The sequence below is a fragment of the Littorina saxatilis genome, unplaced genomic scaffold (genome assembly GCF_037325665.1).
Source record: "Littorina saxatilis isolate snail1 unplaced genomic scaffold, US_GU_Lsax_2.0 scaffold_1945, whole genome shotgun sequence".
Lineage (NCBI taxonomy): Eukaryota > Metazoa > Mollusca > Gastropoda > Littorinimorpha > Littorinidae > Littorina > Littorina saxatilis.
Genome location: NW_027127392.1, coordinates 1,525 through 17,500, shown reverse-complemented (window position 1 = coordinate 17,500; position 15,976 = coordinate 1,525). Strand labels below are relative to the sequence as shown.

Genomic DNA, 15,976 nt, shown 5'->3' with positions numbered 1-15,976 from the left:
GAATGTTTTAGTTGAGGTAGCTAGGAACTAGTATTTTGCTGAGTTCAACCCAAATTGAGGTGTGTGTGTGTGTGTGTGTGTGTGTGTGTGTGTGTGTGTGTGTGTGTGTGTGTGTGTGTGTGTGTGTGTGTGTGTGTGTGTGTGTGTGTGTGGTGTGTTTTGTGTGTTGTGTGTTGTGTGTGTTGTGTGGTGTGTGTGTGTGTGTGTGTGTGTGTGTGTGTGTGTGTGTGTGTGTCTCTCTCTCTCTCTCTTTTTTCTCTCTCTCTCTCTCTCTCTCTCTCGCTCTCTCTCTCTCTCTCTCTCTCTTTCTTTCCTTCCTTCCTTCCTTAAACAGCACACAATGTTGATCATTTATAATCATAATCTCTCAGCTTCCGTGTTTTGTCAGTGTTTGTGTGTGTGATTTCATGCTGATGTTAACTTCAAGCTTAAAGGTAACTGAACTTGTCAAATCCAGGTGCACGGAGCCCCTGGGGCCGCTTTTAGTCATACCTCAGGCTGCTATCCGTTAGAAGAACTACCAAGTTTCATTGACTTGCACCCAAAGAGTCAAGAACTGCGATTTTTTTACGAATTAATTTCGTACTCGGACCCGGCTGGTCTTGACCTATTTTTTTTTAATCTAAATTTAGATCAGGTAGATCAACACATCATGCACAAAAAAACACTCATTAGCAAACTATGTGAGACGTCATCAGGAGTTTGTGTAAAACAAAATGGAGGCCGGAATCGCTCAGTTGAATCGAACTCCGACCAAACAGCACGTAATAACTAGGTTAATTTATGCACTCGCGTGAACAAGAAACTGTCGAGCTTCACAGATGTTGTCGTTGGGTAGTTTTGGGTTTGTTTTACTACCATAGGAGGATTTTTTTTTTTACTGTAAATGCACTCAGCTGCAGCACAAACGCAAAACGAAGGCTGTGAGCTGCACTGTGCCTTTAAATTCAAGTCATCGGTAGTTTGCCGAGACTCTCTCTTCCATTTGGAGGTGTACCATGACAAAAACAGCTTTATTTCAGCAATGCTTCCCTCGGTGGACTAATCAGTTAAAACCTTTCAGCACCTCCAGTCGACATACTCGACAATTTGAGACCACCAAATTCTTTTTTGTCACATGTTGTTGTGCACTCTTCCAGGAAGAAAGAAACATTGAACCCATCATCCACAGCTACAACGACTGACCGACATCGTACAGCCGTGTAAAACGCACGCACGCTCACACACACACACTAAGAAACATTCGGCCTTGCCGATGGGAGACCAATCACTTTTTCTCATCCCATTACCTTATTCTTGACAGACGCGCTTTTTTCCCTTGCCGTGTTCCGCTCATTTTTTTTTAATATATTATATACCATTCTTTTGATGGCTTAGTATGTTAGCAGGTTACTGATGCTTGACTGGTATGTGAGCAAATGTTTTTATGATTTAACTGCATTGAGCATTTTTGAAAATTAGACAGTGGAAGAAACTCACTAGTTTCTTGTTTGTTGTTTACTTCAAAGTATGTTTGAAGCATGATTTTAAGACCTAAACCCGACAAATGATGAATTGAAAAGCAGTTTTGCACATTATGTAAATAACGACTAAAAATAGACCATTTCCGGTCCTGTCGACCCAACCACAAAGCCGTTTCACGTGCGTTTCGTGATTTTTTTTTAGCAGATGTAACTTAATACCGAAACATCACATCTTGAACACAACGCTTCACAAAATTCTGCGATAAGCTTACGAGGCGTTGTGTTGAAAATACGCCGAAACAACCCAGAACCCCTCAAACCCTCCGACACTCCAAGGCATGATTATTATGTCTCGTTCTAAATACTTTAACAAATCCACACAAAAATACATTATTAAATGATTAACTGAGTTTTATATTTTGCCATACCGACACAATTTCGGTTGGTTTCGGTCGATCCCGCTATCAAGCAATCGCCGCGCGCCAAACTGACCGGCTGACTTCCAGTAGGTACCGTGCTGACGATGGCGACTTTCGACGAGGTAAGAATATTAAAAACACGATACAGACAGGTACGCGATTGATATTATCCTGATATTTGGTTGATGTGTAGTGGTATGGACAAAGTGCAGGCTAAGCGTAGGAGTAGTTATAAAGTTTTGCGTTGCAAAATGAACACATGTGTCTCGTCAGCTTTTTTTGCACCACCCCCCCCCCCCCCCCCCCCCCCCCAGATCTTGAAGATGGAGATGAGCAGTTGTTTAACGGTGAGAGGGTCATGTTACGGCAAAGTACGTCGTTTTGAGTGGTTGGTTGTGGACGATACTGACCGTAACCACATGCAGACTAACGATAGGGCCTAGAGGTGCATCGACTTTTTTCAGTTTCGCCAGGCCAGGTCGCGAGAATTCTATAAAATAAATGCAAGCGAACTTTTGTCATTTTTTTTTTTCTTTTTGGGATAGGGCGAGTGCACCACCGAAATTAGTTGATGAGGGGAAAGTTCCCATTTGAACGGAGAAAACGGACATACTTCGACAAGTAGTTACGGAGAATGCCGAAGGCTTCCGAGCGAGACTGAGTCACGTGACCCGAAGGTATAATTTTGGCGGCTGCCTGCTATGTGTCCACTCAGTACCTTTTCAACAACAATACTGTCTTTGTATTTGTTGTGGAGATCGCTAGATACCACTGGAATCGAATGGAAGGATAAAGAACATTATGGAACTTACTTTGATTAAGTGCGCAGTCACTCATGACGTAAGCGTAGACGCTCATCGAACAGATGGAACTGTGTAGATCTAACCAGATTAGTGTCGATGTTTCCCGAATATTCTCGTATGTCCATTAACTATATAAGTAGGGCTGCGCACACGTATTGTTGTTCTTTACCAGTCTTGCACTTGTTCTTTCTTACACTGTGCTGAGAGATATTGTCACCGTTGTTCCAGCTGTTAATAAATCTACAGAACCTACACAAATCGTTGTGTCTCCTTTGCGACTGAGAGTGACGAAAGGAAAAACACGACAGTATTTGTGTTGGTTTTTATCCCTTTTACTAACCTCATGCACTCAAGCTGCTGCTGCTGCCTTACCCCCCCCCCCCCCCCCCACACACACACACACACACACTTTTGCAAGACACAGTGTTTGAGGGCTTTCTGTTGTGTTACCAGCCAGTGTTTTTTTAAAACTTTTTTTCCTCTTTAAACTCATGCATATATAGTCACTTTTTCAGCAGAATTTTTCAGCAGCCCTAAAATCGCAATTTTTTATAAAAATCATTAAAAAAATCAAATATGTACCGATCTTCAAAATTTAAACTGCTTTACAATTCTGATGGCTTGGAAAATGTAGTTACATATGAAAAGTTCCCCCCATGCTACTAATTAAAGGCACAGTAAGCCTCCCGTAAACCATCACAGATACTGTCAGGCTTTTACACACAGTACAAACACCCTTCCATTTGAACGCTCACCAAACGGGAACATCCTATGTGCCCTACGTAAAGAGCGAGCAATTTTCAAAGAATTTATTTTTGCGTGGTTTATCTTACCCCTGAGCCATCGTGAACCCGTGTGATCCAGTTTCCCTTTTTCACAATGCAGTCGTCAGTTTGTAATTTGAATGCGGCTCGCTGTGAGCTTATCTGCAATAGCACGTTATTATGTACCTCTGACTTTTCACGAAACAAACGAATGTGGTTCATAAGAACTCGAGCGATGGCTTTTGACTGCCTATAAACCGTCGTCTGCTACGAAAACCATACCTTGCGTGACCCTGCTTCCGGGCTTTTCTTTTTTCAAACTTTCAAAACTTCGAATTATACTGATCTTGTCTTGATGAAAAAATAATTCTTCTATGATTTAAGAATGTTTGTGTAACAAGCTGTCAATTTATTATTTAGATTTTAAAAGTTAGGTCTAGCGCCAAAACGCACAATCATTGCTCAACGGCTATCGCCAGTTGAAGGGAAGTAACTCATTTTTGACCTGAGTTCAGGATGGGTCCGATTGAGATGGTCTCAATCCGAAAAATTAATTCTTTGAAAATTGCTCGCTCTTTACGTAGGGCACCTAGGATGTTCCCGTTCGGTGAGTGTTCAAATGGAAGGGTGTTTGTACTGTGTGTAAAAGCCTGACAGTATCTGTGATGGTTTACGGGAGGCGTACTGTGCCTTTAAGCTTCAAACTTGACAAAAAATATGTTTTGGAATTATTGTATGTTTAAAGATATTTTTCCATGTGAAGACCATGTCACACACATTTTAAAAAAAAGTCCCCTCCATTTATTGAGTCACTTGAGAAAAAGTGACTATGTAATCGGTCAGTGTTAGTCTGTCCGGCCGGCCGGCCGTCCGTAGACACCACCTTAACGTTGGACTTTTCTCGGAAACTATCAAAGCGATCGGGCTCATATTTTGTTTAGTCGTGACCTCCAATGACCTCTACACTTTAACGATGGTTTCGTTGACCTTTGACCTTTTTCAAGGTCACAGGTCAGCGTCAAAGGAAAAATTAGACATTTTATATCTTTGACAAAGTTCATCGGATGTGATTGAAACTTTGTAGGATTATTCTTTACGTCAAAGTATTTACATCTGTAGCCTTTTAGTTTTACGAACGTTATCAGAAAAACAAGGGAGATAACTAGCCTTTTCTGTTCGGCAACACACAACTTAACGTTGGGCTTTTCTCGGAAACTATAAAAGTGACCGGGCTCAAATTTTATGTGAACGTGACTCATTGTGTTGTGAATAGCAATTTCTTCCTGTCCATCTGATGCCTCATATAATATTCAGAACTGCGAAAGTGACTCGATCGAGCGTTTGCTCTTCTTGTTTACTATATTAGCATATATCATGATTGTATTGATCGTATTTATTGTTGAAAATGCCCCCATGGGTTATAGACTAATAAAACTTGAACTTGACAGTTGTTAGTTGAATAGAAAATATCTGTTTTTGATTTACCAGGGTGTTACAATGACAGTATTACTTGCAGCTTTATATCACATTGGCATTCTGCCACAGTGCCAGCTTTTCACCTATTCAAAGACCCCCCCCCCCCCCCCCCCCCCCTTTTTTATCCGTAACCGCGAAACCCCCACTTTCCTTGGAACACTACATTTGCAGAGTACCTTGCCTGTACATGGGAATGTTACTGTGATCAGGGCCGGAACCCAATGTATGTATCAAGGTCTACATTAACCTGGGATAAAAGCTTAGCTCGGACTATCTATCCCCAGGATATCATCAATACTTTAGCGCAATGCATGTGTCGAGACAACAGAAAAGGTAACTAAGCCGAGCTTTCCCATCAATCTATTTTTGGCATGGGGATTTACGCATCTCTGCGCATGATAGAATGTCATTGTCAAGGCCGTTCTAAATTCAGGAATCCACGTTCGAAAGGTGACCAGCACGGTTGGCCTAGTGGTAAGGCGTCCGCCCCGTGATCGGGAGGTCGCGGGCTCGAACCCCGGCCGGGTCATACCTAAGACTTTAAAATTGGCAATGTAATGATTTTGGTGCTGTTGTGAACTGTGATACTGATAGCAAAAGATATCTTCCCCCACACCATTGGAAGATGTGACTGTCAAGAAGTATGAAATACTGTAGAAGGAAGCTTGACGTGCATTGGCAAGTCACTACATCTACTCTCTCTGTCCAGCTCATTCTTCCTTTTTATGACATGACAAAATTTGCTGCCAGAAACTGGCAATTATAATCCTCAGAATGCACCAGATTGCACCATTTTGCATCCTTTTTTTAAAATCCCCCCCCCCCCCCCCCCCCCTCCCCTTTTGCATTCTGAGAAGCTCATTCCACCCTATTTTTATCGGGGGAAAGAAGTTGGCAGCTATGCAGTGGGCTGAATTAGCTCGAGACTGGAGTTTATCCGGGGCTAAAGTCTCTATCCCCGACACATACGATAAATAAAGATATGTATTTCTATGTTCACATTTGCAAGTCTCTTTTACATTTGCAGGGACAAACAGGGGAGGAAGGGTCGTCCGTTGAGTAAGTATATGCACTGCTTTTGATATGTACACATTCAAGTTATCTATTGTGTGATGCTTAGTGACTATGCTAAATTAAAATCTAAGAATTTATTTTCATGACAGTTTAAATGATACCAAGTGCATTACTTCATTTATAAATGATCTTATGAGTCTCATCCGATTGACTTCAAATCAATGTATGATAATTTATGTCTTCGTCACAAAACATGTGAAATAGAATTGAATTGAAACAACTGATTTTGAAAGGATGATTGTTTATTTAAAGATTATTATACAAAAACATTTGTGAAGAAAGGACTTAGAGTTACACCTTTGGGACTTGGACACATCTGTCCTTTCAATGCAAGTCTTGGACACATCTGTCCTTTCAATGCAAGTCAGCCAAGTGTTCTTTGAACAGAAGTAGAGAATACAATCAAGGGTGTCGTTTGGGTCGGGCCAATCGCCAATTTGTTGTTTACTGTGGCCGAAACTTGACTTTCATGTCCCTATCGGCCAAAGTTTGTCCAGTTTTTTTGTGTGTAGTGGTCAGGCTTTGATTGCTAAAACTGCTGCCGATGTACTTAGTCAACTGACTGACGTTTATTTCCTTCGCGAATGAATACCAAAAACGAAACATCCATGTTTTGAACGGAAGTCAGTGCCACAAAATATAGATGCCAGAGTGGTTTCCCTTGTCACCGTCAGGGTTTGCGTTGTTGTTGTTGGCCGGTTCGCGATAGTTTTATCAATCAGTCAGTGCTTTGGATTTGGATTAGAACATCATGTCGCAACCAAAAAAGAAAAAAAACCTACATTGGCCAAGGTTTGCTACCCTTCGCCAAGGTAAGTGATTCCGGACAAAATGACAGGAACACCGCGAATGTGCAGAGTGTGACTGTGAGTGTTGTCGAGTCGGTCGAAGCACCGCGAATCGAAATGGGCTGAGCCAGAGAATGAAAAGCGTCTTCCAAATCGTGGTTTCAAAACAAAATGGCTCACCCTACACGGTTTTTTATTGGTGTTTTACCAATCATGTTTCCCAAGACATGTTAGTAATGGTCAATAATTGATCGCTGAACATTAATGGAAGAAGAAGAAGGCTTGTCAAGATTAGCACAAGATTGGAAGAGTTTTACTTTGAAGAAATTAAAGTTTGAACAAGTTTCAGAAAACTAGCAACACCCCTGTACAATAATAATGAAGGAATTCAATTGTCCATTGTTTGGAGAGTGCCCTTTCTTTTGAGTGTCCTTTCAACGCAGGTTTTGATACATATGTACAGTCAATGAATCATGAATGAAATCTCTCCTATTTATTTTGATTGCAAAAGTAATTTTGTGGAATACATCAATAAGAAATGGTTCTTCTTCTTAGTGATAGGTAGCCAACATCAGCATGGTGATGAATCTGCTACGCTTGGGTGATGGTGGTTCCGGTCTATTTTCTCCTTTCTGTGACACCTCTTTATTTTCTTTTGTTGTTTGATAATACATGTATACATAGTCTTTGCCATGAAACCGACTTGGAACACGTTTGAATGATTGTCAGCACAGTATTCTCTAGGCTGCGTCTCTTGGCTTTGGGTATTTCTGTTACACTGTGAGTGTGAGAGATTGGTTGAATGACAAATAGTCACCGCGCAATAGCGGCCCCACGCAATAGCGGCCCCACGCAATAGCGGTCGGGTCACTTTGTGCCCCGGACTACCAGAAATGTTTGGACAACAAAGACAGATCATGTGATGCCACAATCTATTGATGTGTGTTTATTTTCAAAACCCAGACACACAATTTTAAGTCAAGTCAACGAGAATGTTTGTCTGGGTGAAAAAAGCAGTGCGTTTAGTTTCATTCTGTGAGTTCGACAGCTTGATAAATGTTGTTATTTCGCCTTACGAGACTTGTTACTTTTGTGGTTGAAAATAAACTTGTTGACTTGACTTAAAATTGTGTGTCTGGGTTTTGTGAATAAACACAGATCAATAGATTGTGGCATCACATGATCTGTCTTTGTTGTCCAAACATTTCTTGTAGTGCGGGGCACAAAGTGACCCGCCCCCGCAATAGCAGACCAGCGCAATAGCGGGCCGACCCCATTTAAACAACAACAACACTGATGGCATTTTGATCCTGACAATGTGGAAGAATTTTGTTAACACTATCAGTGAGAGGTGATTGCATCAATTTAAGTTGTAAACATGTTTTTGTCTGCACAGTGAACTAATTTCTTGTGCACAGTGATCCCTGTTGTGCTCATGTGCAAGTCTCATGCCAAGATCTAACCCACTGGGGTCCTGCTTTGGCCCCAGTCTCCTGCAAGACCATAAAAGCAGCAACTAACTATTTATTATGTTGCAGGAGACCTGCAGCCTTGACAAAGGCACAGATAGAAGGGCGCGTGCGGGGCCTGAAAGGGCTCCTCACCAAACTTAAAGAGGGGTCCTTGGTCACCAAGCGCGCCCTTACTTACCAGCAAGGGGGCAGTTCCATGCGTAAGTTGCTCTTTTAGTTTTACAAGACTATCTCAATGTTTGTTCTTTGTGACCTACAACAGTAGTCAGTAACTCATGCCTGAACAAATGTGAAAACATTTTCTAAAAGAATAGTTCCAGATCTTTCTCTTGCTTGTGACTGGAACTGACCATGCACGATGGTGTGATGAAAATGTACTACCAAAAGAAATCAGAGAGCTGGGGGTGGTGTTGGTACATAGTTAATTATGGTACGCATTGTTGTGTTTCGTTGCAATTTGTGTTTACTGAAGTACAGTTAAACTTGTTCGTTGGGTTCACGGAAAATGGTGATTCATTTAACAATTACTGCTCACAAGATATCTGGGTTGTCTTCTAAAATAAATGGGTTTGCAAATCTGAAGATGTTATCATTGTTAATTTATTTTATGATTCTATGAAGTTTCCTTTTCGTGACTGGAAACTTTGCATGTGCATTTTTGTTTTGTTTTGCAGGCTCGCTAGACCATCACGCCTGCTTGGCCCTCCTGCCAGAGGGCCACGAAGACATGGTTATGGACACTTTGTTGTCCATGTTCCCTAAGCTGGACTTGAAGGTATGCTTTAAATTTAATTGCAGTGTGATGCATGAATCAGGGCATTGCTTTATATTTTTGAGTCACTTGAGAAAAAGTGACTCTATGTAATCGGTCAGTGTTAGTCTGTCCGGCCGTCCGTAGACACCACCTTAACGTTGGACTTTTCTCGGAAACTATCAAAGCGATCGGGCTCATATTTTGTTTAGTCGTGACCTCCAATGACCTCTACACTTTAACGATGGTTTCGTTGACCTTTGACCTTTTTCAAGGTCACAGGTCAGCGTCAAAGGAAAAATTAGACATTTTATAACTTTTCTCGGAAACTATCAAAGCGATCGGGCTCATATTTTGTTTAGTCGTGACCTCCAATGACCTCTACACTTTAACGATGGTTTCGTTGACCTTTGACCTTTTTCAAGGTCACAGGTCAGCGTCAAAGGAAAAATTAGACATTTTATATCTTTGACAAAGTTCATCGGATGTGATTGAAACTTTGTAGGATTATTCTTTACATCAAAGTATTTACATCTGTAGCCTTTTACGAACGTTATCAGAAAAACAAGGGAGATAACTAGCCTTTTCTGTTCGGCAACACACAACTTAACGTTGGGCTTTTCTCGGAAACTATAAAAGTGACCGGGCTCAAATTTTATGTGAACGTGACTCATTGTGTTGTGAATAGCAATTTCTTCCTGTCCATCTGATGCCTCATATAATATTCAGAACTGCGAAAGTGACTCGATCGAGCGTTTGCTCTTCTTGTTAACTTAAAGGAGCCAGATAATCAAAATGAATAAATTGTGGTAAGGTGTTAATGTTGAAGCAATAATACACTTGAATTATATTAGTCTTGAAAGTTTGAGCGAAAAATATTCCTACAAATATGTTTATGTTATTGATAAGCATCGGCTAAAGTTTGTTCTGCTACTTATACAGATCTAAAAAAAAAAAATAATGTATTCTTTATACATGATGAAAAAAAAATTTGCAAGATAAATTTCTGCTAATTAGAGACTGAAAGCTTGGAATTTTCTTCTGCCACGGCTTTTTCAGTGCATTAGATGTAGAAAATGATTCATATGGAGAAAGTAGAGTTATGTCATTTTGTTCTCAAGTGTGAAGTTATGTCATTTTTTTCTCTCTCTCTAGTTTGCACGTTTTTTTCACTTGTTTTGGCGTTGGAGAATAAGATCCCTCCCTCCCCCCCCCCCCCCAAAAAAAAAAAAGGGTAACCTGAGTTGCTAGAGACTTAGAGAGCGACTTTGTCTTCCACTTTTCAATGTTGGAGATTTTGTTATATGAAATCGACAGGCATGGTTGCAAGATTTCAAAGAAATCTGTGCCAAATGAAAATGAAAATAACATTCAGGTAAATTTTTTATGTTAACATTTTGTGATGTTTTGTAAGGTGATTAATAATGGCTTGGTGCAGTGGGTTGAAGTCCCATTTGCATAGCTTTGGATGAAAACTGAAGAGTTAAAAGATATTTTTTTAACCTGCATTATAATTACACACAAAGATGGTTGGCTTCCCACTCTACTTGCATTATGGGCAGAAGGAGAGAGAGTTTATCAGTGGACTCAATACTGAGTACCGTGTCTCTAATAATGAATTATTTGTACATGCACATACAGATCATGTCATCAAGAACCACCATGGAACACTTATGGAAATGTCTATCATTCTTTGAATACAATTTATTTATTTATGTGGTTTTTTTTCTTTTTCTCTCAGGAATTGGACTTCCTCATGCGGGTGATGCTGCCAGAAGCAATTTTCCGCATCTGCTCCCCCCAGGTGCGTTTCTCTTTTTCCAGCAGTGCATATTGATGGTATTATTTTACTTCTGTCAGCTTGATTATGCATTCTTCATGCACATTTGCAAGTATTGGTCTTATGCTATTGTCACTTTTTCATACATGTCAACCCCTATCAATGTTTTCCTGTATCACATTACCAAAAAACTGTATCATCAGGCCAAAAAACTGTACATAGCGCGCGGCACCGCGGTATTACCGCGTAAGGCAGAATTTGAAAGTTGTGTTTATGGTAGTGAGGTGCATGGTATAAAGATCAATCAATTTCATCATAAAATGCCAATCAATACTGATTTCAGTGCTTCTGTTCTGATAATGAACTAAAATCAGTATTGATTTGAATTGTATGAAAAAGTGATGTGTATTGAATATGCTTTCTTATTATCATTTCATGATTTATCTCTAAACTATAATGAACACAGGCAAAATCCATTCTTCACATTCCTGATTTTATGTCCAGTCCCGGATTTTCCCGAATAGTGCAAAAGTTTCCCGATTAAACATTTTTCGAGTATATAGTTAATGACTGGAGTGTATTTTCAAGCGCCTGTACTCGGTGTAGTTTCACTTGTGAAATCTCGTTTAGCGCGAGGCTTCGTCACACAAACGCTGTGATCAAAATCGAAACTAAACGAGAATAGGCGAGATTTGTGGCTAGCGCATGCGCTTCAGTCGAATGTGGATGAGAAGCAGAAGAAGAAGCAGCAGCAGACGACCATAAAATGAAGAAAACAACGGTCCAGCGCCCGAAAGTTCTTGTAAAATTTGAAAAGAGTTACAAACAAGAGTATGACTTCATCTCCGAATCGACAAGACGCGGCATACATTTTGCGTTTTGCACCAAGTGCCGCGAAGATATCAGCATCGGACATGGACTCAGAGGCCGGGGGGATATTGAAGCTCATTCAAGAACAGCAAAACATGAACGGAACCATGATCGGAAACCGATCTCACGCTTTCGTCCAATCGGAATATTTCTCCGCCCCCTTTTTTTTTTTTTTACAAATGTCATTTTTGAAATTTCCTGTATCAATGAAGTTTTTCCGTATCAATCCCCGTGATACGCCGTATCACTCGAAAATCACGAAAAATCCGTATCAGTTGGCAACTCTGCTTTTTGGCTCACCCGAGTAATCAGTGAGTCTATGTAATCAATCAATCAATCAATCAATCAATCAATCAATCAATCAATCAATCACATCAATCAATCAATCAATCAATCAATCAATCACATCAATCAATCAATCAATCAATCAATCAATCAATCAATATGAGGCTTATATCGCGCGTATTCCGTGGGTACAGTTCTAAGCGCAGGGATTTTTTTTTTTTTTTTTCCAATTTTTATTCAAGGCGCAGGGATTTATTGATGCCGTGTGAGATGGAATTATTTTACACAATACATCACGCATTCACATCGGCCAGCAGATCGCAGCCATTTCGGCGCATATCCTACTTTTCACGGCCTATTATTCCAAGTCACACGGGTATTTTGGTGGACATTTTTATCTATGCCTATACAATTTTGCCAGGAAAGACCCCTTTTGTCAATCGCGGGATCGTTAACGTGCACACCCCAATGTAGTGTACACGAAGGGACCTCGGTTTTTCGTCTCATCCGAAAGACTAGCACTTGAACCCACCACCTAGGTGAGGAAAGGGGGGGAGAAAATAGCGGCCTGACCTCACCCAGGGTCGAACACGCAACCTCTCGATTCCGAGCGCAAGTGCCCACCCAGTCCCAATGAGGAGTGTTAGGCCGTCAGGCTGGCTGTCCGTAGAGAAAAACTTTAACGTTGGGGTTTTTTCTCTGACATTGTTGCAGCAGGAGCTTGAAAACTTGGGGCGTGACAGGGGCGGCGAGGATGGTGACGAGGATGGCGGCGAGGATGGCGGCGAGGATGGTGACGAGGATGGTGACCCGTCCCGAAACACGTCCAGAAAAAGGACACAGGCCCCCGACGCCAAGCGGCAGCAGAAGCCATGTCCAGTCCCCCTATGTCCGGCAAGTGTTGTACACTTGCCGCGTCATTTTTCGCAAGTACATAAAGACATACCACAACAGGATATCGACAAGCTTTTACAGAAGGGCAGCAAGAGGAAACTGAACTCGTGGACATGTCCAGTAGATGGGTGTGGGTGGAGGGGGGATCGTTTAGATAAACATTTAAGTTACAAAACTCATGGATTTGACAAGGGTACTTCCAAAGCAATGGCGAAATTGGTCAGACAAAAGTAAAGCCTTACCCTAGCCCTAACCCATATTTGAAAGCGATCAGGTTCCTCGTCGCCCCTGGAGCACAATTTTGATTAGTGCTTTTGTGAATTAACGAAGGACGATGAACCTTTCTTTCTTTATTTGGTGTTTGACGTCGTTTTCAACCGTTCAAGGTTATATCGCGACGGGGAAAGGCGGGAGATGGGATAGAGCCACTTGTTAATTGGTTCTTGTTTACAAAAGCACTAATCAAAGAATTGCTCCCGGGGCTTGCAACGTAGTACAATACATGACCTTACTGGGAAAATGCAAGTTTCCAGTACAAAGGACTTAACATTTCTTACATACTGCTTGACTAAAATCTGTACCAACATTGACTATATTCTATACAAGAAACACTTAACAAGGGTAAACGGAGAAACAGAATCCGTTAGTCGCCTCTTACGACATGCTGGGGAGCATCGGGTAAATTCTTTCTCGTCCCAACTAATAACCCCCTTGACGCTATCAAGTTGTGGTATGTCTTTATGTAAAAATTGCTCCAGGGGCTTACAACGTAGTACAATATATGACCTAACTGGGAGAATGCAAGTTTCCAGTACAAAGGACTTAACATTTCTTACATACTGCATGACTAAAATCTGCACCAACATTGACTATATTCTATACAAGAAACACTTAACAAGGGTAAAAGGAGAAACAGAATCCGTTAGTCGCCTCTTACGACATGTCTTTATGTGAAGAGGGTCCCTGCTGCCGCTTGGCGAACATCATGCCCTATTGAACAATGTCCTGCAAGAGTTTTCAACATCCGCCGTCATTAGTATGACATTAGTGTAATGGGAGTTTTTATTTCTGTATTGTCCACTTATTGCTTTTGAATTGAAATTTTGGAGGCAGTCACTGTGTCCATCTCTGATGTAGTGTCTGTCTTTGTGAAATTCCGTATCATACGACACAGGAAATAAGCTTAGTGTCTATCTTAAGTTTCCTTGTTCTGTTTGTAGTGGATTACATAGGTGTCTGGGTGAAAGTAGCATTTTGGAGCACTTCTCAATTCTGTATTGTTGTTATCATGAGTTAGAATTCTATTTTTTGTATAGTGACTGTATCCGTCAAATTGAGTAACGTACGACACATGGATACCATACTTCTCATGCTTTTCCTCTTTTATCAATGCAATCTCAGTTGTTTTTTTAATGCACAACAAGGTGCTTAGTTGCTTAAAATCATTTTTTTTTACTGAAGCATTATATTTTTATTAATTTATTCTAATGTCTGATGAGAACGTCTGCTGAGGGTGAGAGAGAGGCCTGAAATACCCAAAGGCATATATGTTATTATTTCTGGAAAACCAAAATTACAGCATGTGGGCCTCTGACGTGGGGAATGCACTGTGCATGTTTGGATTTGGTGTGGTTTGCGAGGCTCAGGCTGGGGGGAATGTTAAAATATTCATTCATTTGTTCACATGGATTTATGCACTTGTTTGAACCTGTGTTGTCGGCAAAGGGTTGAGTTCACTGTAAGTAAACAATGATTTTCTTGTTTTGTTTACCCTGCCATTTATTGTGACTTGATCATGATTGTATTACTGCTATGTTTTGTTGATGACTGAAATGATGGAGTATTTGTCTTTCGCTGATAGCTGAGGTTACGTCAGGATGTCTAGATATTACGGCATAGTCTGTCAGATCAAACTGTAGACTAAACGATGTTTCGTAGCGACTGTATGGTCTATTGAGCAGTTAGATTTGGATGCCAAACTTTCAGTTAAAGATGCTTGGTGAATTTTGTTTAGCATTGGCAAGTTCGTGTAAATCGGCCGAATTACAGACGCATCATTGGGTATGTTGATATAACATTGGTTTCTTTCTGAGCCGGTTAACTGTGTCAATCGAGAGTATGATGTAACTCGTCAAGAGTTGTGACTTTTCTAAATTTACGATTCACTTGTAAGTAATACTGAAAGAAGCTGCTTTTATTCAAAAGAGCTGTTTGCTGTTCATAAAGAGATTCATGTCAGGAACGGATAATGAGGTGAAATAATGTGGAACCTGAAGGTTATGGTTATCGGTTTTAAGACTCAGGGGCGGACGAGGGGGGGGGGGGGTTTCCGGAGCCCCCCCCCCCCCCCCCAGCCAAAAAATAAAAAATATTTTTTTGTGTTTTAATCAGTGACAGAATCTGCTGCCTGAAACTGGTAATGATCATCCTCAGAATGCACCAGATTGCACCATTTTGCATCCTTTTTTTCAAAATTTTCCGGGGGGCATGCCCCCCGGACCCCCCTAGCAAGCTCGGCGCTTCGCGCCTTCACACCTATATCTTCACATTATACTTTTGGTCTGTCAGATCAAACTGTAGACTAAACGATGTTTCGTAGCGACTGTATGGTCTATTGAGCAGTTAGATTTGGATGCCAAACTTTCAGTTAAAGATGCTTGGTGAATTTTGTTTAGCATTGGCAAGTTCGTGTAAATCGGCCGAATTACAGACGCATCATTGGGTATGTTGATATAACATTGGTTTCTTTCTGAGCCGGTTAACTGTGTCAATCGAGAGTATGATGTAACTCGTCAAGAGTTGTGACTTTTCTAAATTTACGATTCACTTGTAAGTAATACTGAAAGAAGCTGCTTTTATTCAAAAGAGCTGTTTGCTGTTCATAAAGAGATTCATGTCAGGAACGGATAATGAGGTGAAATAATGTGGAACCTGAAGGTTATGGTTATCGGTTTTAAGACTCAGGGGCGGACGAGGGTGGGGTTTCTGGGGTTTCCGGAGCCCCCCCCCCCCCCCCCCCCCCCCAGCCATAAAGAGAAAAATATTTTTTTGTGTTTTAATCAGTGACAGAATCTGCTGCCTGAAACTGGTAATGATCATCCTCAGAATGCACCAGATTGCACCATTTTGCATCCTTT

General features: G+C 41.0%; 1 protein-coding gene across 2 annotated transcripts; it reads left to right on the top strand.

Moving 5' to 3' along the window:
* Positions 1-6,336: 6,336 nt before the first annotated feature.
* Positions 6,337-15,144, top strand: LOC138955855 (uncharacterized). 2 transcript variants are annotated; one of them, XM_070327372.1, is made up of 5 exons: positions 6,337-6,811; positions 8,326-8,459; positions 8,934-9,034; positions 10,752-10,814; positions 12,663-15,144. In XM_070327372.1, exons 2-5 carry the CDS (start codon positions 8,456-8,458, stop codon positions 13,071-13,073), a joined length of 579 nt encoding a protein of 192 aa, XP_070183473.1. In that variant the 5' UTR covers positions 6,337-6,811; positions 8,326-8,455; the 3' UTR covers positions 13,074-15,144. The 2 variants fall into 2 exon arrangements, with proteins under 2 accessions (XP_070183473.1, XP_070183472.1); XM_070327371.1 differs by having other exon boundaries at positions 6,339-6,811; positions 12,660-15,144.
* Positions 15,145-15,976: the final 832 nt, after the last annotated feature.

Coding starts and splice junctions, on each gene's coding strand:
- LOC138955855 (XM_070327371.1), top strand. Junction 9,035..10,751: donor TCCCTAAGCTGGACTTGAAG/GTATGCTTTAAA, acceptor TTTTTCTCTCAG/GAATTGGACTTCCTCATGCG. Junction 10,815..12,659: donor TCCGCATCTGCTCCCCCCAG/GTGCGTTTCTCT, acceptor ACATTGTTGCAG/CAGGAGCTTGAAAACTTGGG.